Source organism: Poromitra crassiceps (genome assembly GCF_964638095.1).
Source record: "Poromitra crassiceps genome assembly, chromosome: 1".
Lineage (NCBI taxonomy): Eukaryota > Metazoa > Chordata > Actinopteri > Beryciformes > Melamphaidae > Poromitra > Poromitra crassiceps.
The window spans coordinates 79,428,450-79,450,478 of NC_139623.1; the positions used below are offsets into that span (position 1 = coordinate 79,428,450).

Consider the following 22,029-nt stretch of genomic DNA (forward strand, 5'->3'; position numbering starts at 1 on the left):
ACGTATCTAGGCTACTTGAGAGCACAAAAATGAATATATAAAAACATATTCCAAAGTGGTAAGTAGGGCTTACCGTAATTAAAATGTAGCCTGCAACAAGTGCAAGGCTTTAGTCCTTGATTAATTCAACATTACAATTCGTGCTCCTTCCTCGATGGGAAACTCATCCAGAAAGGGGTTGGCCATTTTTCCAAACTGCTGATTCGATTGGTTCATGGGCGGTGTATTTAAGGTCTAATCTTATCCTTGCAACTTAACCTGCTGCGGACCAGGTTAAGTGTGAAGCATAAGTTGCTATGGAAATATATGTCGGTAAGAAGTCAACTTGCTTTGTAGTACGGCTAAACCAGGTTTAAACCCAAACTTATCAGGATCAACCTAAATCTTGCTTTGTAGTACAGGCCTCTATACTCAACCACATGAGTGAAACAATGTTATTCCTGCCTAGCCACAGAATGGGTATTAGAATGGGGATGAAATATTTACCAAGATGTGGTGTCCATCAGGAGACTTTCCTGCATACAGCATGGTAGCTGGGGTCAGCCGCACCGAGGCCTAGAGAGACATGAACACATAGGCTACAACATGTACAAAGACAGGGTGTCTTCAGGCTGGATTAAGATGAATTTAAGACTTTTGAAGACCTTATTAGTGCTAGTTCTCATTTTCTTTATATATAAAAATGATTTATACCCCCCCCCCCCCCCCCCCCCCGATTTCTTTATCCCATTTTTATCCCCCATTAGTGCTAATTTTAATTTATTTATCCTGGTTGCTGCTCCCCCCTCTGCCGATCTGGGGAGAGCCGAAACTGGCTCCATGCTTCCTCTGAGACATGGGCAGTAGCCAGCTGCTTCTTTTCACCTGACAGGGGGAAGCTTCGCCGGTAGGACATAGCACGTGGGAGGATCACGCTATTCCAACAAGTTCCCCTCCCGCTAACAGGCGCCCCTAATGACCAGAGGAGGCACCACTTCAGCGAGCAGGATATTGCATGGTTTGGTGTGGGGTTCCTATATGAAGGAAACCCCCAGGGGGCACGGGAGAACATGCAAACTCCACACAGAAAGGCCCTATTGACGACCCCACCCGGGCAGTGGGCACTCGAGGACATGCGGACGGGCACACACTCCTTCAGCGCTCACAGCGTCCCAGGTGGGATTCGAACCCAGGACCTTCTAGCTGTGAGGCGACAGCGCTTACCACTGCGCCACCGTGCTAGTTCTAATTAAATGTAAAGCTGCTGTAGGTGAGATAGGGAGGACAGAGCTCAAATCTCTGGTGTAGGTACCAGATGTGTTTGGCCTGCCGTATGTGTTTGGGGTCGTGCACGTACACATGACGTTGTACATTATGGGTGTTGAGGGCACCGCACTGGACTGGCTCACCTCCTACCTCACTGACAGACAACAGTTAATCTCCCTCTCCGCTCACACCTCCACCTTCTCCTCTGTCACGGAGGGGGTCCCCCAAGGCTCAGTCTTCGGCCCCCTGCTCTTCATCTGTTACATACTCCCCCTTGGTCACATCAGCCGCAAATTCAACTTGGACTTCCGCTGCTACGGCGACGACGCCCAGATCTACATCAGCACAAAATCCACTCAGAAACCCACCCCTCACCCACATCGAAACCTGCATTTCCGCAATAAAAACCTGGCTGACCCACAACTTCCTCAAACTCAACAGTGACAAGACAGAACTTCTCATCGGCACCAAGTCCACACTCAGCAAAACCGGACCCATCTCACGCACCATTGACAACACAACCATCACCCCCTCCCCCCTGGCTCGCAACCTTGGCTTCATCCTCGACCCCGCCCTCTCATTTGATCCCCATGTCAGCTCCATCATCAAGACCTCTTACTTCCATCTCTGCAACATCGCCAAAATCAGACACTGTCTCTCCCCCCCTGCTGCTGAATCCCTCATCCACACCTTCATCTCCTCCCGTCTGGACTATTGCGACTCCATCCTCACCGGCATCACCTCCCGCTTCCTCCATAGACTCCAGATGGTTCAGAACTCAGCCGCCCGCCTGCTCACGAACACCCGGTCCCGTGACCACATCACTCTTGTCCTCCATTCCCTCCACTGGCTCCCCATCAAAGAACGCATACATTTCAAACTACTCCTCCTCACCTTCAAAGCCCTCCATAGCCTGCCCCCTTATCTGACTGACCTCCTTCTCCCCTATCGCCCTAACCGTACCATCTGATCCTCATCCACTGTTCCCCTCACTGTTCCACCATCCAAACTGAAAAGCTTTGGAGGCCGAGCATTCTTTAGAGCAGCCCCCCGACTCTGGAATTCCCTCCCCCAGCCTATCAGAGACTCACCTTCACTTTTAAATCCCGACTAAAAACCTACCTGTTCTCCCAAGCTTACAACCTCCCCTACTCTTAACCACCTCTTCCTACCTCGCCACCCTCTTTTTTCCACCTCCCTCTCTTCTGTCTGGCCCCTGTCCCTCCCACACACTCCCTCCTTCCCCTCTGTTTTCCATAGATCCCCGACCGATGTGTTAATTTATTACTTGTATCTGTTGCCTGTTGTTATCTTGTTTTTTATGTACCCATACTGTCAGCGTCTTTGAGTCATTGAAAAGCCCCTTATAAAATAAATAAATTATTATTATTGTCTGTACGTCTGAGAACATCAAGGAAAGATGTGAAGGAGAATTCATAAGGGCTAAGCAAAACACAAACCACGGTGCTAAGGATCAGTTTCCGCACATTTCATTTTGAAATGAGAAAAGCAGAGGCATGGGGCTACCGCTGTTATCGTATCCTGCTCATCTTTGGCCACCAAATGTGGCGATTTATATTGTTTGATCCGTTGACTTTAGATTTGTCTTTCCCAGAGTCGGGAAAAGGACGCTATCACTGATCATTTTAGCATTGTGTTAGGCTGGCCCTGAGTCGGACACCCTGGCTCCATGCCAACATGATCACAGGGCTGTGTTTGCTGTCAATCAAACTGCGGCACACCCGTGGGTCAAGTGCAGGTTGCAGGTGCAGCCACAATGGGATAAATTTGAGTGAGTATGCAGATTTTGCGATGCGATTTGCCAGAGATATTGTTCCGTTTCACAGGGTGAACATGACGTGATGTGACAGAACCTGAGTCTCACAAGAAACGTGTCCAAAAAAAATCAATATATGGAAACATCCCTACTGAAACCCAAAGATCATTGCCAGACAGATAAGGTAACAGCAGCTTAAAAACGTTTTGCATATGGAGCAGTGAGTGTGCGACACTTTCTTCATCCTCAAGTTCGCGATTCCGGTGATCAGCACCTCCTGAAACATATTATTGGTGTGCGTTACTATTTTCTTTCAAGGTAACAGCAGCTGAAATGACTCATTTAGAGGGACGGAAGGAGAGAGAGGTTCTACTAAAGTCTAAATAACCTTTAAGATGTTTTGACGGCACAATCATGCCATGTGTTCATATCTGTTGTTGGAGAAAATAATATAGGCAGCGTGGCTTAAAGAGCAGGGAAAGCATTGAGTGAAATTCTGTTTAATTTAAGTATGGGCAAAGTGAATAATGAACACTTTTAATCCACAGGAAAGTTCTTTGATATAAATGTATTACTTTTCTTTTTTGATATAGCCTAGTACTACTCACAAGGGGCAGAATAGATGTTTTGTATTAGACATCAAAATAGACTAGGCCTACATCTCTGCATTAGAGCTGAATCGGCAACTTACAAAAATATCGATTAAAATACTTTTTAAAGAAAAAATACAAAAATTATCTCGTTCCAGCTTCTTAAACGACTAATCTAGTCGAGAAAATAATCGGTCACATGCGTAATGTGTCACACTCACACATACTCTTTGTCCCACATTTGGTTTGTTGGGATCAACATCAACACGTCACCCTGCCGTGCATTCAGGTCCTATGGGGGAAAACCCGTCAGAATGACTTAACGCTAGTAGGACGACTTAAAAATGTTAAAACCATCCAAGTATTATATTATCAATCTCATTTTAACCTTAACTTTTGAACTGTCAAGACGCCGCGGTCGGAAGCAAACAGTGGTTGCCCACTTGACACTGACTTCATGTTTTACACAAACATTGTAGCTACAATGCCAGTAGGCCTGAAGTTTGTCATTTCAAGAGTTGTGATCACAAATGACTGATGTGATGTAGATCGTTAATTTGGCTTTACTTTTCATATGTCCGTGATTAGATTTCACGTTTTAACGCTTGAAAGCTGCCGTAAGAGGTCTTTACAAGTCACAAATTCGTATTTTCTATGGTACTTGAACGCAGCGTAAACCTTGGCTAACAGCATTGACTGTATAAGCTAAAAGTCAGTGTTGCCAGATCACTAGCTAAGTTAGCAATATAGCTATATAGCTAACGTTAGCTAGCTACCTAGCGTTTTAGTTGTCACACTAGCAGCTAGGGCTATTTGAGGGGCAAATTCTGGAAAACGTCGCCTTCTTCTTACCTTTTCCGCGGAAGCATCAATGGCAGGCTGGTTGTAAAACGACGTGACCGTTTTGGACCTCTCTCGTGCTAGCTCCGAGTATCCCTGCATCGAAGACGTGGAGCGAAACCTCCTGCTCCCCGTCGTCTTTGACGCCACCGGCGGGACTGTTTTGGTGACCGGGGCCAGCAAGAAGCTGCCGAGCCTCGGCCTAGCTCTGCCCGGAGCACCGCCCAGCATCTCCAGCGCTATACCCGCCACACCAGGACGCATTTTGGGGGCGAGCTGTTGTTATGTGGACAGGCCAGGCTGCCCTGTTCTGTGTTAGCACTGAATTTAAACAAAGGCTGCTACGAGGCCATCGGGGTCGGGTCGTAATCGTGCACAAAGGCACGTCTCTCTGAGTCTGAATACAGTAGAGGGTACAGAAGAGAAGGGGCTTTATAATTATTGGCCAGTGGTGGAGGGAGCTTTAGCAGACACGGCCAACCAGCCAATCAGGAGTGAGGTAGGAGGCGGAGACAGACAGCAGGGAACAGCTCGTGCTACTGTACTATCCTGCACGAGAGGGCACGCAGCGCTGATGCACGTGATTTAAAAGAAAAAGCCACCCTGAAACACTACCACTGTTAGCAACGCAACAGCGCGGTGTATGTGCACTTGGGATGGGAAAACAAACAAACAAAAACAATGAAAACATGGTCCCAAAATGTTAAAAGGCAAAAGAAAGAACAATGCATGACATAGATTAAAATAAACAAAACAAAAACAGTCCTCAAAATCAAAAACGCATCACCACAATTTCGATTATGAAATAACTCCCACAGCAGAAAAAATAAGGACAGTTATTTAACAATATAATTTCCAAATTCATTATAAAACAGTTGAATCCAAAGGTAGAAGGGAGACACGCACATCCCAGCCTAGTAGGGCAGGTGTAGAACTTACAGTGATGAGTGCAAATAAAATGGAAAAAAGTTTGCACACTGCAAGGGCTCCAATTTTTTTTTTTATTGCAACACCGTGGGTAACGTTTCGGGCAGCACCCTGCCCTTCTTCAGACACAACAAACAGTCTGAAGAAGGGCAGGGTGCTGCCCGAAACGTTGCCCACGGTGTTGCAATAAAATAAAATAAAAACTAATTGGAGCCCTTGCAGTGTGCAAACTTTTTACCATTTTATTTGCATTATAAAACAGTTGCCCTGTTGCATAAAAAACACCCTTCTAATGTTTATCAAACTTGTGTAACGAAAACCTTTTTATTACTTGCAAAAACCACATGGATAGGATTTGGGGGTTGTACGGATTACTTGCAAAACCCCATTTAATGGATAGGATTCTCCATTGGCTCTTCTCTCGACCACCCTGCCAACCTCTGCAGGCGTGGGGAGGGTCTGGTTAGGCATCGGACGGCCCCTGGGTCCTTAGGGTTAGGGGGTCTGAGGAGGTCAGGTCAGGGTCCCTTGGGTCTCCAGAGGGTCCTGGGGCCCTCAGTCTCCCACCCAGGGCTCGGAGACCCCAGTTTGATCCATGAAATGGGCTTTTTCTGGTCAACTGTGCATGCTGTCCATTAAATGGGGGTTTTCAGGTAACCTAAGCAAGTTGTCCATTAAATAGGGTTTTGCAAGTAATCTCTACAACCCCTGGGAAACTGGCTTGTAGAGATTATACAACTCCACCCGAGAATGGGGAAATTTTGATGCAATTCATATCCATTGAATGAGGTGGCCCTTACGAGGCAGCTGGATTTGTGAGAGATCAGGATCACCATCTGGCAGCGTCAGGTTACCTGGCATAATGCTTATGAACCATTGTTATTATGAGAACACGAGTAGTATACATACATACATACTAATTGAACACAGCTTATGTTGCTCTTGTTCTACTCTGAGCTGTACTTGCAGCAGTCCTACCTTTCCGAATTCATCATTACCAACATGAGTTTGAGGGGGATGCATTTAATAAAAAACCAATTCATCTATTCAGTGTTAATCTCCCAAAATCAATTAATTGAGCCTTATTGGCATGACAAGGCATGGATTCAAACAAAATATCAGAATCGGAAGAACTCTAAACTAATTTACACATATATGTGAATTATTAATGTATAATAATTCTAGCAATCAAGGGAATGTTTCAACAACAGATCATGCTTTTAAGACAATAAAACAAGGAAAAAAGTTTTGCGCTGAAACACTATTAAACTTTATTAAGTCAATAGACGTGTACAACTTAAAACATGGTAACATGGTGGGTATTACTTTTTTTTCCCTGTCTCTTTTTTTACACACAGATTAACATGTAACCCCCCACCCCTCCCACACATACATGCACACGCATGTTCCGGCAGTTTTACCGGATCCGCACGGAGCCGTACCGCATCGGATGTAAAAAAAATAAAAAAAATCCGGCTAATCAATTATCTACATTGTGTTTAGGTCAATGTAATGACAGACTGAACGTACGACTATAACTTAGGCATGTGCATTGGGCAATGAATTGCCAGGCTGCATCGCACGCTGTATTAATTTTGTTAATGTGTTTACAGTCCTCAGGTTATAACATTATAACATACTGTATATTAAGGTCTGAACCTTGACCTTAGAATAAAAGACCGTTCGTTCACATAAAAATAACATTTATAGCCTGTTAGTAGGCTATGGCGGAAACATATTTTCTCAACGGAAACCAGTTCCTTGGGAAGACCATAGAATATTGATCCTATGGGAAGAAGAAAAAATTTATAAAAATCTGCCTCTCATCCATAGAAGAATGTCTGTATGTCAGTATGGAACATTCTTCTCACTGCCAGGATAAAGCTAGTGGCCTACTATCACTTAAAGTCCCTGGAAACCAAAATCCACAAAAACCTTCTAACTATTAAATTTAGGGTCTTATGTGAGTAATTGTGTGCCTCAGAAAGTAAGTTGACATTACTTTCAACCCTAACCCCAAAAACCGACACTTTTCTACAAGGTCTGGATTTCCATTTCCTCATTGAAGAGAGCGGTGCGCGCGGTGCTAAAATGCATGATCTTATCATGTCATAAGATTTAATCGAATCACACACACAGTAGCGCTGTGCACTCGCAGCGGCAGAGATCTCTTCCTCTCTGTCAGTACACACACACACACACACACACACACACAGAGGAGACCTGCTGCAGACGGGACACGCCCACACAGTCCGCGGGAGAAAATACACTCTAAAATCTAATTGATTCTCATGACTTTTGCCATGACTGTCAAACCTAAATTTATATACTTTGCGACGTTCATCATCGTTCAAATTTGGCTGGTGGCTTATTAACATAGGTTCCTGTGATGTGATTAACTCAAAATGCTAAGTAATAAATATTTCTGGTTTCCAGGGACTTTAACACTGTGTAAAGTGTTAGCATGGAGCACTGGGGCCAATGATCTTCCAGGGATTTTGGTGTCTATGTTCATCACTTGATGGCTTAGTTAGCAAAGACTCCCTGTATTGCTTTAAGGCACTGCATCATTTATGGTGACATTGACAACCAGGCAGAGCTCTGACATTCTTCAAGGATTTGATGCACTTTTTGGCAGAGCAACAGACTCAAAACACCACAGCATTATGGAAACTCAACTCTTCTATTGTCTTTGTTTCTAGTTAACAATTCCCCATCGCCCATTTAATCATCTTGTGTGTTATCATACCTAGAAGGAGCAACCTTAAATATTCCATCCACTTTAAATATGACACTTTTGCCAATTTAAATTATATTCCAATGTCTCTACACGATACATTTTCAATGGAGAAAATGGAGAAGGCTGTTGTATTCCAATTTAAGAACCAACTAGGCTGATACCACGCAGCTTCAGATGGCCCACCACAATCTTTGTGGCATGTTGTTTCCAACATTTTGACGCTTTTTGATGCCTTAAGAATCGCTACAAATATCACAAATTGGTACGGTTCCCGACAGGTTGTTCAGCAATCCCAAACCTCGGTATCTGTATCACCTCCATTCTGGAGTACTGGACCATCGCCACTAATGCCCTCCGTTGCTCAGGAGGAGTCCACTCTCTTCCACACAACCACCATGTTCTTATCGCTGAGGGCCACCAGGTAGCAGAGCTCGGTGTCCATGGCTACGCTGTTGATGGAGGGACCCTCCACCTGGCTGTTGCCTTTCCTCACCGGGGTCGGCCACTCCAAGACCTGGCAACCCAAGGGACTCATTAGCAGTCGATGGAGGTTCAAAGGAAAGCGGAAGGCACGGAGAACATCGGAGGTTCCCACTCTTCTTGGTACATCTTACACACACACAAAACAACTATTTGGATGGATGCCTATTGCCTAGTGACATCTGAGGAAGGCTGTAACTAGGTTTCCATCCAAATATTTGTTTTGGGAATAAGAAGCAGAACAATTAGCAGTACTTCCCCCAATTAGCTCTTAGGAGCTCCTAGTTGACTGAAATCAAGAGGCACTTAGTGGCCTAAAAACACAAGGAACAATCTGTAGAAAAGAATGGGACATTTAGTAGAGAGTGATTACCTCAGTGGGTGCTATGGGTTTTCCACTCTGGAAACTGCCTTTGAAGAGGTTAGTGACATGGTAGGTCCACAGTCTGCCTCCGTCATCACCACACACTATATAGGCATTCCCTAAGGAGGGACAAAACCACACACACAGCATCAGATAGGAGCCTTTTTTTCTCTCCTACTCAAACACCAAGCTTACCTGCGCTGCGAGTGCCGTTTGTCAATAATTAACCACTCACTCACTCAATCAATCAAATCAATTGACAATAACTTGCAACCTCTAATTAGTGTTAGCTAGTTAACATAAGGTTACAAAAGTGTCCCATGTGATCATCAAGACCAGCCTCCTCCAACAACCAAGTCTATGATGGTAGCGAGGCCTAACTGTTAAAATATTTCCTTGGGACCACCTTCAAAACAAAACAACATTACAAAAAAGGAGAAAACATACTGGGCTGTATGTGTGTTATGCCACTGTCAGCTGCGCAGTGATATTAAAACATAACTGGTCATTGAAATTGTGCATTTTATTTATTTATGTTTAGGTACCACAGTGTGCAGAAATAGGGAAAGAAAAAAAGGGGAGAATAACATTTTCACTGCATCCATAACACCGTCTCTAAAGCCACCTTTACACTAGGGATGGGCATCGAATTTCGAATTTTCGAATAATCGTTGTTATTATCAAGGTCGACTTTTATTATTGAAATTCGAAAAAAAAAAAAAAAGAAAAAAAAAAATTGAGTGAAATGTTGCATTGTCTCCCCTGATTCTAAGTACCGGTATAGTCAAATCGCTTGGTTTGAGCAAGTAAAACAATTTTTATAAGCATTTTAAGCAAGGTTTATGGAAAAATGAATGGCGGATGAAATCCCATGAAGAGGGAGAGGGGGTGACTTTGGCACCCCTTTGGCACTCAGACCTGAGCCTACTAAATATTTAATGAACCACTCATGATTGTCAAAACTGTTTTTTATTTTCGAAAATGTCAATGTCATGTAACATGTTCTTTACTTCAGTGGTGCAATGCTTGTTTGAGCTAAAAATCCACAGCAGAAGCTTTTTATATTAATTAATAAAGCCGTAGACTTAGAATCAGGGGAGACAATGCAACATTTCACTCACAAAAAAAAAAAAAAAAAAAAACATTTTTAATTTTTTTTACATTTTTATTTTTATTTTCGAATTTCGAATTAAATTCGAATTTGGCCAGCGAATTTCGAATAGTGTTTTTGCTAGAAATGCCCATCCCTACTTTACACAGAGATCCCACAATATTGCCGTTCAGAAGGCCCGCAACGCCGGCAGCGTTGCCACAGAAAATGCTTTTACACAGAACCAAGCAGCCCCACCATATTTCCGCCCCGGAGTGTGCTTTTAGATTGCATCCACCCCTCCCAGATTGAAATGAGGCGTGAAACATGGCGCTGAGTTTCCGTTATTATAATTAATCAAAGGCCGACAAATTAAAATGATGCTGGTCACCAAGTCCCGTGAAAATAATCCCATCTCAGCACAATTTGAGTTGTAGCCTATTAAAATAGGCTCAAATTACATTTCCACCCAGCTCCTCCTATTAAGTAGCCTAAATTAATATTTGTATGTGTAGGTTATAGTGTAGGCTACTGTATGATGAGAGGAGACTCCAAAACCATATACAAGACCATCAAGAAAGTCATGAAGAAGCAAACGGGACAACCTGGGATTGGCATCAAAGATGCTAATGGAAAGATGCTCTACAATATGGAGGATATTTGTAGAAGATGGAAAGACTACTGCGTACTGCGTAGAGCTTTTTGGTAGGGACGGTAATGCCAATGAAAGAAGAGGTGGAGAAAGGAGATGAAGAACCAGAAGTGCTCGAAAGTGTTATAGAATATGCAATTAAGAAACAAAAAAATAGCAAAGCAGTAGGCTTAGATGAGATACCAGCAGAAGCACTGAAAGCAGGAGGAGCGACAACAGTGAAAGCGATGAAACACATCATAGACTATCTGGAAGACTGGTATCTGGCCAGAGGAGTGGATGGTGTCAGAATTGGTACCACTACCCAAAGTACCTTGGCCCAGTTGCACAAAGTACCTTAGGTTAAGATTTCCCTTAGAGTCAGAGTTAAGGTGTCCATAAAATAGAATCAGCCGCACAAAAGACCCTTAAATCTTGTGCTTATGTTTTCCTTAAAAGGTTTAACCTTAAGGAGAAGATTTAATGGTGTTTTGTGCAGCCAATTCTATTTTATGGACAGCTTAACTCTGACTCTAAGGGAAATCTTAACCTAATGTGCTTTGTGCAACTGGGCCCTGGTACTCAAGACTGCACAAAGCATAGAACCATCAGCCTGATCAGCCACGCATCTAAGATCCTGCTGGAGATCATCAGACAAAAGACTCCAACATTACCTGGGACCTCAGATTGCAGAAGAGCAATTTGGCTTTATGCCCGACAAGGGAACGACAGATGCCCTCTTAGATATCTTGATGTGAGTTGTGGGAGTTTGGAGCCATTTCACATCCGCTTACCAGCGAGCTAGTATAACATGGGTGGTAGCGATATCATGATCTCAAGGGGAAACCAGCTGCCTTGAAAGGTTAGCTCCGGATTTCTAGTTTCAGCCCACTAATTTTCTGAGCTTCATTTTACAGCCCACTCGCTCACGGCCGAGAAGCGCCGCTGTAAGATGCATTGAGCGTCTGCATATCTGTCAGTGATGGGCAACTGCCAGCTTGTGGAATTAATCGACATGTTGCATCCATTGATTAGGCTGCTAAATATGGCCTCCACTATTTACACCAGTGTGCCTATGTGTGTGATAATCACTGTTCTGCTGTTGCAGGAAATGCAAAATGCCTCACTTCCTGCCAGAGGACCCCCGAGATTTATCTCACAACCCCCAGTTTGAGAACCACTGCTTTAGAATAGCAGTGACAAAGACCAGGAATATCTGATGTAATATTATTTGAAAACTTAAACAAATGACAGTTGCGTCCCTATTGGCCAGTTTATGTGGATGAGATGGACTCACCAGGGCAGGTATTGAGAGCCAGGTAGGGAATCTCAGTGTTTGCCCACTGCAGCTCAGCCAGCACCACGGCACAGACTGCTCCGGTCTTACTATCAGGCCGCTGGGCCTTGGTTCTGCTCCAGCTCCACAGGTAGATTGATCCCTGCATGTAGCTCTTGGAGGCTAGAAAACAGAGATGTAAGGGAGGGGAAAAGAGCGCAAGTTATGTCTTTTTTTTACCAGAAAGAAGAAATTAAAAAAGGAAGACTAGGGCTTTTTCCACCCCAATAGTCCACACAAGGTTCGCTAGGTAAGTTGTTGCATTGGTCTGGTTTGTTTCACGCAGACTAGAGGTCGACCGATTAATCGGCCGGCCGATTAATTGGGGCCGATTATTGGCATTTTTAATTAATCGGCATCGGCCTCTGCCTTGCTCACAAGGCCGATTTTTTATTATAATTATTATTATTTATTATTATTATAATAATAATTATTATTGTTATTGTTATTTAGCGGGGGTTCCTATCTGGAAGAAACTAACATTGTAGTGTTAAACTCCACGGAGAAAGGCCGGTTTACAAGTGTTTACAGTGTGGCTGCTCACCCCTCCCCTTTCACCCCTCCCCCTTCCTTGGCTTTGGGAGAGCTGCAGTGTCTGTTCAAAGGAGTGTGGAGTCCTCACTTACTCTGATACATGCTTGCTAGATCTTAAACTAAGAAAACTACGGTAAGATTTGCACTCCTAGCTTTCAAAGCTCAATATACTCTCACTCACTCTTATAAGTTTACTGTCTGTAACGTTAACATTGATTGGCGGCCCGCAATTTGCGGGTAGACGCATATCATTAGAAACTGAAACAACCAGACGCAAGCTAGCCAGTTCAACTTGTCTCAAGCGACGAGTCATTCCAACGTTTACAGCATGTTGCATTAATGTGGGTTAGAGATTCAACAAGGGGGAGTCCAACAGCTAGCATTAACGCTACTTGTCAACAGTGTTTTGCTGAAGGAACAGCTTCCTAGTAGTAGGCTAAATAGCTCCGTGTGTGTGTGTGCGTGCGCGCTCGCGTGTGTGTTGACTGTTTAATGAGATAGCGTAGCATTCCTCCTATACAGTCTACACGAGCCTGTCAAACGTTCATACAAACGCAACATACGAAAACATGGGTAACGCTTTAGAATACAGCCCGCAAATAAGCATGTAGTTATAGTATAACAACGGGGTTTAGGGCTGTAGTTATAGTCTAACTACGGGGTTTAAGGAGTGAATTATAAGATCTGTACTTATAGTCTAACTACGGGGTTTAAGGAGTGTAGTTATAGTATAACAACGGGGTTTAAGGAGTGTAGTTATGGTATAACAACAGGGTTTAAGGAGTGTAGTTATGGTATAACAACGGGGTTTAAGGAGTGTAGTTATAGTCTAACAACGGGGTTTAAGGAGTGTAGTTAGAGTATAACAACGGGGTTTAAGGAGTGTAGTTAGAGTATAACAACAGGGTTTAAGGAGTGTAGTTAAGAGTATAACAACAGGGTTTAAGGAGTGTAGTTATAGTCTAACAACGGGGTTTAAGGAGTGTAGTTAGAGTATAACAACGGGGTTTAAGGAGTGTAGTTAGAGTATAACAACAGGGTTTAAGGAGTGTAGTTAGAGTATAACAACGGGGTTTAAGGAGTGTAGTTATAGTCTAACAACGGGGTTTAAGGAGTGTAGTTAGAGTATAACAACAGGGTTTAAGGAGTCTAGTTAAGAGTATAACAACGGGGTTTAAGGAGTGTAGTTAGAGTATAACAACGGGGTTTAAGGAGTGTAGTTAGAGTATAACAACAGGGTTTAAGGAGTGTAGTTAGAGTATAACAACGGGGTTTAAGGAGTCTAGTTAGAGTATAACAACGGGGTTTAAGGAGTGTAGTTATAGTCTAACAACGGGGTTTAAGGAGTGTTGTTATACTCTAACTACACTCCTTAAACCCCATTGTTATACTCTAACTACACTCCTTAAACCCCGTTGTTATACTCTAACTACACTCCTTAAACCCCGTTGTTATACTCTAACTAGACTCCTTAAACCCCGTTGTTATACTCTAACTACACTCCTTAAACCCCGTTGTTATACTCTAACTACACTCCTTAAACCCCGTTGTTATACTCTAACTACACTCCTTAAACCCCGTTGTTATACTCTAACTAGATTCCTTAAACCCCGTTGTTATACTCTAACTACACTCCTTAAACCCCGTTGTTATACTCTAACTACACTCCTTAAACCCTGTAGTTACCCTGTAAGTACAGTGTGGTACCCCGTAATTAGCCTATAAGTACAAACATTTGTCCCCTGCTTCATAATACAGCCCGCGACCCCGTAGTTAGACTATAAGTACAGATCTTGTTACCCTCTAGTTAAAGTATTTTTTCACTCCTTAAACCCCGTTGTTATACTCTAAATACACTCCTTAAACCCTGTTGTTATACTCTAACTACACTCCTTAAACCCCGTTGTTATACCATAACTACACTCCTTAAACCCCGTTGTTATACCATAACTACACTCCTTAAACCCCGTTGTTATACTATAACTACACTCCTTAAACCCCGTAGTTAGACTATAAGTACAGATCTTATAATTCACTCCTTAAACCCCGTAGTTAGACTATAACTACAGCCCTAAACCCCGTTGTTATACTATAACTACATGCTTATTTGCGGGCTGTATTCTAAAGCGTTACCAAAACATGTCTTGGGACAGTTGTTATTTAATGCGTGAAAACGTTTTGAGCTCATGCAACCTGCTGTAAATAATGTTGGATTGACTCGTCGTAGACGGACGATTGGACTGGCTTGCGTCTACGTTATGTTGTCATTCTTATCAACCCGAGCGTTTCACAGTAGGCTACATGCATCCCCCCTGGCTGCAAGCATAGCGTTACAGACAGTAAACGTATAAGAGTTAGTGAGAGTATATAGGCTATTGAGCTTTGAAAGCTAGGAATGCGAGTCTTCTCATGCACCCATGAGCCTACTGTAACAGTTTCCTCACTCACCTCACCATCATCTTTTGCAAACACACTTCTCCCTCAAATGACAACAAATCTAAACAGTTACATTATTATTATTATTATTATTGTTAATGTATAACAGTGCATGAATGAGTTTTCTGACATACTGCTCTCTCACTATAGCCTACCAGCCACTACTGAAATATATACCGCATAACCCAATGTATTTTTCTATTTAATAAAAAGAATAATCAGAAACATGTTACTGTACTGGCTAAGATAACATAACATTAGATGTAGGCCTACAGTATAATGTTATATTCGAAATGTGCATGAATGGATAATGGAAATCTAGGCTACTAGATTTCTTAAAAAAAAAAAAACAGAAGAATATTGCAGGAGATTTTGGCACATTTTTTGGGGGCGCTACCCACAGGTTTAGCTGTGTGTTTCTCATTCCACGAATGCACAATCCTTACAAGTTGTACCCTGTTGTAAAGGTGACTAATCAGGCTTTCCAACGATATAAAATACAATACCAATTGGTATTATTAAAGGGGAGAAATAATCGAGCAAAATAACGTTTCCGAACTTTTTTTGAGGAGTTTATTTTAATCGGATTTTATCGAAAAAAAAAAAAAAAATCTGCATTATATATCGGCCATCGGCCGCCCTGCTCTCTAAAGATCGGCATCGGCCATTGAAAAAGCAATATCGGTCGACCTCTAACACAGACTATAATATCAAGTGGACCTATTTGACAGATATCGAGTACAAAAATAATGTAATTAGAATGGCACCCAGAGGGAATCTACATTATAATGCTACACCTGTAACTGCTTTGAGGCCCGCCCTACTCCCAACTACCGGTAGTTTCAAATGAGGACCCAGCAACCAAAGCTGTTTGTTTTTTTCTGCAGTCGCTTTCAGGTCTCGCCCGTCTCATGCTTCCCAAACAAATCTCACAGCAGTTTAAAATATAGCAAGCATTTAAAATATAACATACCACTCCCTCCTCCTATGCATCACTGGCTATAATGAATGAATTAATGAAATCTTTATTTAGAACATGTGAGAAATAAAAACAATAAAAAAACACAAAATAGTGTATAAAGAATATTAACTTAACATGGCCGAAAAGGAGTAGGAAGAAGTATAAACTTATTTAATCCTACCCCTTCTCCATTACTCAGTAATTGATAATCATCTATTGACTTCCATAATTATATCCTATTGACCTATTATAATCCAATATTTATATATACAGAGTTATATATTAGCTCTCAGCAGAGGGGAACCGTCTGGGCCTTCTAGGTATTCAGTGAAGGCCCAAGAAGAAAGACCCCCCCCCTCCTAATAAATTATTTGCATTTGTTATTTGTTCGTTTTTATTCATTAAATAACAGTAATAATGTCCCTAGAGATTGCTATGAACTTGGACTCACTTTGTTCCAGCAAACATGGGGTTAAAATATTTGGATCAGCATCCACAGAGGAATGGTATTTGATTCACAGCAAGTCAGCAACGCTTCCTAAATACCAGTAAATGGTCATTGCATAGGGGTGACGATTTGGATGACAGGTGTCTTAACCGATCAGAATTTCATTGAGTTGTGGGGTTAGCCAATCACAATTAGTCGAGTTGTGGGTGGGATATTTCCAGGGATTCACGAATCCAAGCCAACTAGGAGACAAGACGAACGACAAGGAGGGAGGAGTTAATGATGATTCGGATAAGGAAGTGTGGCGGAGTTTTCAAGATGCCTGTTCAATCAAAGGATTTAATGCTTGAAAATTTGAGCTATCAAGCTGCAAAAAGCTATATTATACTGTATATATATTTCGCCATTTCCAGGCTAGCAACTGGGAACTTTACCCTTAGTTTACATGCCGTTGGGCACAAGAGGCTCTATATTACAGTTACTGCTGTGCTGTGGGTTGCTTGTTGCTTTTTGGAGGATTTGGAGGATGGGTTTTGTCTTCAAGTGAACCAGTGTGAACGTCATTGCTAAGCTATTATTTTATTTTATTTTATTGCTGGTGGTGTCGCTGGGGCAGCTGATGTCAGTATGCAGGGGGAGTTTTGGACCCGGGTGTGTCCATTATCCCCGACACAGCTGGGACCTGATTGTTTGCTCCCTATTTTAACCTGCCTATGTCTGCACTCTTCATACCTGATGAAGACCCGAAGGGGTCGAAACGTTGTATGCCTTAAATAAAACAGTGGTCGCTGGAGCGTCAACAGTGTGCGGACTTCCTCTTCTTTCTATGGAGTTTTGGACCCGCACACGGGTTTTGTTGCGTCTCGCTTCGCTTGCCACCAGACCCTCGGGAGTTACATTAATGTCACTGGGACTAACGTCCCCAAACCCACCTCAGTCTGTCTTGAGTTCGTTGTGCTTTTAATTTCAGAGTCTTCACCTGGTCTTTCTGTGTATTGAGCTAATTGTTAAAACTGTGGTTGTGTTATTGACAGTGACAGCCATTATGTAGCCTAATGTGATTTACATAGCTGAGGAGCAGTAGTGGAGTAATTATTGTGTGTAACGATACAGCGACCTAAGCTGGCTGTGGAAGACAACTCATCATAGATCTTGGGCATGTAGTCTTTCCAATAGCCTGTTTACGCCCTCACCAATGCGTAGAGTCAAGACACACGCAGTCCGCACAGAGACCTCAGACTTGCACGTACAGGAGGGTATAGTTTGTGTGTGTCAGAGTGGGACATTATTTTTAAGCGGTTTTATTCACTTGATCCCAGCATTGCATGATTTTTAGTTTGGTCAGTATGTATAATATATATTTTACATTTAGGTTTATTGCCTGTGTGCGTGCGTGTCTGTGGGTGGGTTACCACTCGCCACTGAGGGAGCCTCTCAGTAATTGATAATCATCTATTGACTTCCATAATTATATCCTATTAACCTATTATAATCCAATATTTATATATACCTACATATACATATATATATATATATACACACACACACACACACACACACACATATCTAGACATTGTGTGTATATATACACATACAACACCTATATCCATAATCTAATTTATACACATACATTGATACACATGCATAAATCCAAACATGTGTACTATATCCACATACATACATACATACATACGCATACACTCAACAAAAGAAAATAGATCAATAATGTAATAAATAAACAATAATCATCTCTGCAAGCACCTGGTGATTGTCAAAGCCCTTCTTCATCCTAGGGCTGTTCGATTTTGCCTAAAAATTAAATTGACCATTTTGTTCTCTCAAAACTCGATTTTTTTTAATACTATTATACTTCTCTAAACATGTGTTGCCCTGCAGAGCTCTTTTTTTTCCATAAGTGACAATTTACACTTTTACTCTGAAGGCAGAACAACCCAACTTCCTGTTTTAGCCTAACTTGCTATTAGAGATGCTGCGATCCGATCATGTGATCGGATATCGGCGCGATATCAGCCAAAAAACATGGATCGGATCGGATTCCAGCGAAAATGACCGATCCAAGGCTCCGATATAAGCACTCCATTCCATGACTCCGCTCCAGGATTTCTATCCAGCATGCAGCAGCAGCAGCAGCAGCACACAGTGGCCGCGTTGAGCCTAGGATGGCCAGTAGTGATGCGCGGGTCAGGTTTTTTTAAGGCCCGCCCCAACCCAACCCATCATTGGAGCCAGCCCGCCCCGCCCGCCCCGTTAAAATATCTGAAAATTCCGAACCCAGCCCAACCCAGCAGCCCGCAACGGCCAATTTAATGTAATATGTCTCCGGACGCAGGAGGAGCACAGCAGAGCTTCCAAGGTGTGCAAAGTAGCTAATAACTCTGTCTCTCCCCCCTCTCTGTCTCTCTCTCACACACACACAGACACTCACATGCTGCCCTGCGCGACAACAGTTGTAGCCTAGGCCTGCTCTGGATGAGTTGCGCTGCTGCTTTCATGTCGGTCTTTCTTCAATTAATCCATGGTCTTCAGATAGCGTGACCGACTACGCTTCCCCAAAGTGCGGATGGCGTGACCGCGCAGTGTTTCAAATGGAGGTAGCAGGTAGAGGTAGGCACTAGGCAGGCTACAGAAACAGTTCTTATTCTTCCCCATTTCTTTTAATTACCTCATGCGCTCTCAATTGGCCATGTTGCAGTAGTAGGCTAAACGTAGTAGTGCAGCAGGTGCGCACACGGCTTGCAGATACGGCCAGACTCGCTGTCTGATTTCTTTTAATTACCTCATGCGCACTCAATTGTTCACAGCCTACTCACGTTGCAGTAAAGTTGACAAATAGATCACAGTCGAGTCCACAACAGAAAATCTGCGGTGGCATTATATGGACACTTCAAATAATAATTACAGCGAATAATCCTTCCAAAATGTTTGTTTTGAGAGCACATAGGCTACCTCATTGAAGCGTTTCTTTACTCCATGTAGGCTATAGAGAGTGCAGCAGGAGTCTGTCTGATTGTGTGTACCTACATGTGAGAGAGAGTTAACGTCTTTAAGGTTACCGTAAATTCCGGACTATAAGCCGCGGCTTTTTTCCCGTTTTTTGGCCTTTTTTGCCCCCTGCGGCTTATATAACGGTGCGTCTTATCTATGGATTTTTCCAGCAAACGGCCACTCGGGAACCTCCAAAATCTATGGATGTTGGTATGAGGCAGAACGAGAGCAAGACAGACATTATGAGAGCGAGACCCTGATTGGATGATGTTGCAAAAAATGTGCCTCGCGACCTGATTGGAGCACTGTGCCACTACTCTCTCTCAGCCACTACGGTAAAACACCCTCCCTCCTCCCTCGCTCCGGGGGGAAAAAGGCAGCGATTGAGCTTGAAAGACAGTCTGAATGAAATTGAATGTAACATTCCCAATTCTATGTATTACATTCTAAAAAACTAACAGCAACATTTTGGAAGGCTAAGCCACACAACTAGCTCGTTGTAATCTAACATCATGCTTCAAAAGATGGAGAACTGGCTGTGTTACGACGATGGCGGCGATTGAGCCTGAAAGCCATGTCTGAGACAGTAGCGAGACAGGAACAGCAGCAGCAGCAGCAAAGGATCATGCACAAACCCGAGACGAAAGGGACTGTCCGTCAGGGCGCGGACGACTGTGTCAGCAACTCCCTCCCGACTACCAGGAGAAAATTACAAACTTCGGCGAATTCACACAAAGAAAGATCAAGGAATATTCCATCGGACCGGAGCAGATCATAAATATGGATGAAGTGCCTTTGACGTTCGACCTGCCTCTCACTAGGACTGTTAACAAGAAAGGTGAATCGTCCATCACGTTGAGAACCACAGGTCACGAGAGAACGAATTTCACTTGTGTTCTTGGCTGCACAGCAGCTCCCGCCGATGGTGATTTTTAAGCATCTCACAATGTGTGATTTTGTCTGGGGATTAGTGACCTGACTTTTGTTTTGTTGAAATGTTAATAAATGGGAGCTTCCCCAAACAGCCATCTCTTTCCCGACAATCCCCTCTGTGCACGAAGCCTTACATATGGTAATTAAACATCAAAACACCCGCGGCTTATAGACCGGTGCGGCTTATAGAAGAAAAAAATAAGTCACCTTTGAAGGTGCGGCTTATAGACCGGTGCGCCTTATAGTCCGGAATTTACGGTAATTACTCTGCGTGTTTCATTGCTCTAAATTATTTAATAATGTTGCTTTGTCACGGGCTATATCGCCCAGCCCTAATTTGATTGTTATGTTTTAGTTTTACATCAAATTAATTAGATGAACTAAATCGTTTACATACTATATTACCAAAGCACACACATACATACCTAACCCTAAACATGTTTGTTGCCTGCTAGCTATCAGACAGAATAGAGAGACTTAAATATGTGCTGTATCGGTATCGGATCGAAATCGGTATCGAATCGGGTATCAAAATTTGATCGGAATCGGATCGGTTTTGAGCTAAAATATCGAAATCGGATCGGAATTGAAAAATCTCGATCGCAGCATCTCTACTTGCTATACCTAACTTCCTGGCTGTTGCTTGCTAACCTGCAGTCACTTGACACTGGTGGATTTGATCGAGCACTCGGTGCTCTGTTGGAGGGATACTCTTGGTTCGATTACTCTTGCCTGTAGCGTGTGCCTCCGTGACATAATTATATTAGCAGTGTCTGAGTTATATCTGTACTAGAATAACACAAAGTCACAACAGGTATGCGGGGAACTGCGATAGCAGCAGTTAGGAGGAAATTCAGACAGACAGGGTCAGTACTGGTAATGTTACAGCCAAGAAGCAGAAGCTACTTGGTGGCCTCATGTGTTGTTTTGTTGTTATGTGAACTATAAAGGCAACATTTCAGCGTCCGGTGATAACGTCTGTGTTCGTGTGTGTGTTGTGGTAATCGTTATCTTGCACAGCCCGCAGTGCAACACGCTGCTCAGTAGGGGTGTGCCACCTTAGGCACCTCACGATTCGGTTCGATTACAATTCAGGGTGCTACGATTCGATGATTAAATCGATTACTACGATTATTATGATTAATCACGATTTTTGATGCATCTTTTTCCCCATACAGGATTTCTTTGTCAGTATATTTTTCCCCATACAGGATTTCTTTGTCAGTATCCATTAATTAAAGTAAACAAACAAATTTACCTCCATTATCTTTTATTTAGATCAATCAGACCAAACAATACATCCAAAACATTTCCCACAACAAAAAGCTGCTCTTATTCACAACAAATTACAGGTGAGATTATTTTAAATAAAGTGCCTTTAGAAATAAGACTTCTTTTCTTTTAACCAAAATATGGTTGCCCAATTTTAGTCGCCTTATATTTTGAGTAATTAAGATACTATGCAGTCATAAGCCGGCTTAATAATGACGATGTGACAGAAAAGTAAGTATAATAGTCTATAGTATATAGTATAATAGGCCTATTCAGTGTGCGCACCGGGTGTAGTAGTAGTAATAATGATAATAATAATAATAATAATAATAATACATTTGTGTAATTTCGTTTTCTAAACAAATCTTATTTTTTGTTTTATAATGCATTTGCACTGAAAGGATTTGTTTAACTAATAT

The 22,029-nt window shown here is 42.7% G+C and overlaps 2 protein-coding genes across 2 annotated transcripts in view; both read right to left on the minus strand.

Moving 5' to 3' along the window:
• The window catches only part of bckdk (branched chain ketoacid dehydrogenase kinase), a 44,410-nt gene extending 39,574 nt beyond the window's left edge, over positions 1-4,836 (minus strand). Inside the window, exons 1-2 of the mRNA XM_083637181.1 lie at positions 4,465-4,836; positions 487-555 (exon numbers count right to left, since the gene is read on the minus strand). Of these exons, the coding sequence (XP_083493307.1) occupies positions 487-555; positions 4,465-4,716 (321 nt within the window). The 5' untranslated portion in view covers positions 4,717-4,836. The remainder of the gene's footprint in view (positions 1-486; positions 556-4,464) is intronic.
• Positions 4,837-6,880: 2,044 nt separating this feature from the next.
• Positions 6,881-22,029, minus strand: part of lrwd1 (leucine-rich repeats and WD repeat domain containing 1) — a gene marked incomplete at its 5' end in the record, with an annotated part of 30,055 nt that continues 14,906 nt past the window's right edge. The window contains 3 exons of the mRNA XM_083649921.1: positions 6,881-8,633; positions 8,973-9,082; positions 11,982-12,143. Coding sequence (XP_083506047.1) covers positions 8,481-8,633; positions 8,973-9,082; positions 11,982-12,143 — 425 coding nt within the window. The 3' untranslated portion in view covers positions 6,881-8,480. The remainder of the gene's footprint in view (positions 8,634-8,972; positions 9,083-11,981; positions 12,144-22,029) is intronic.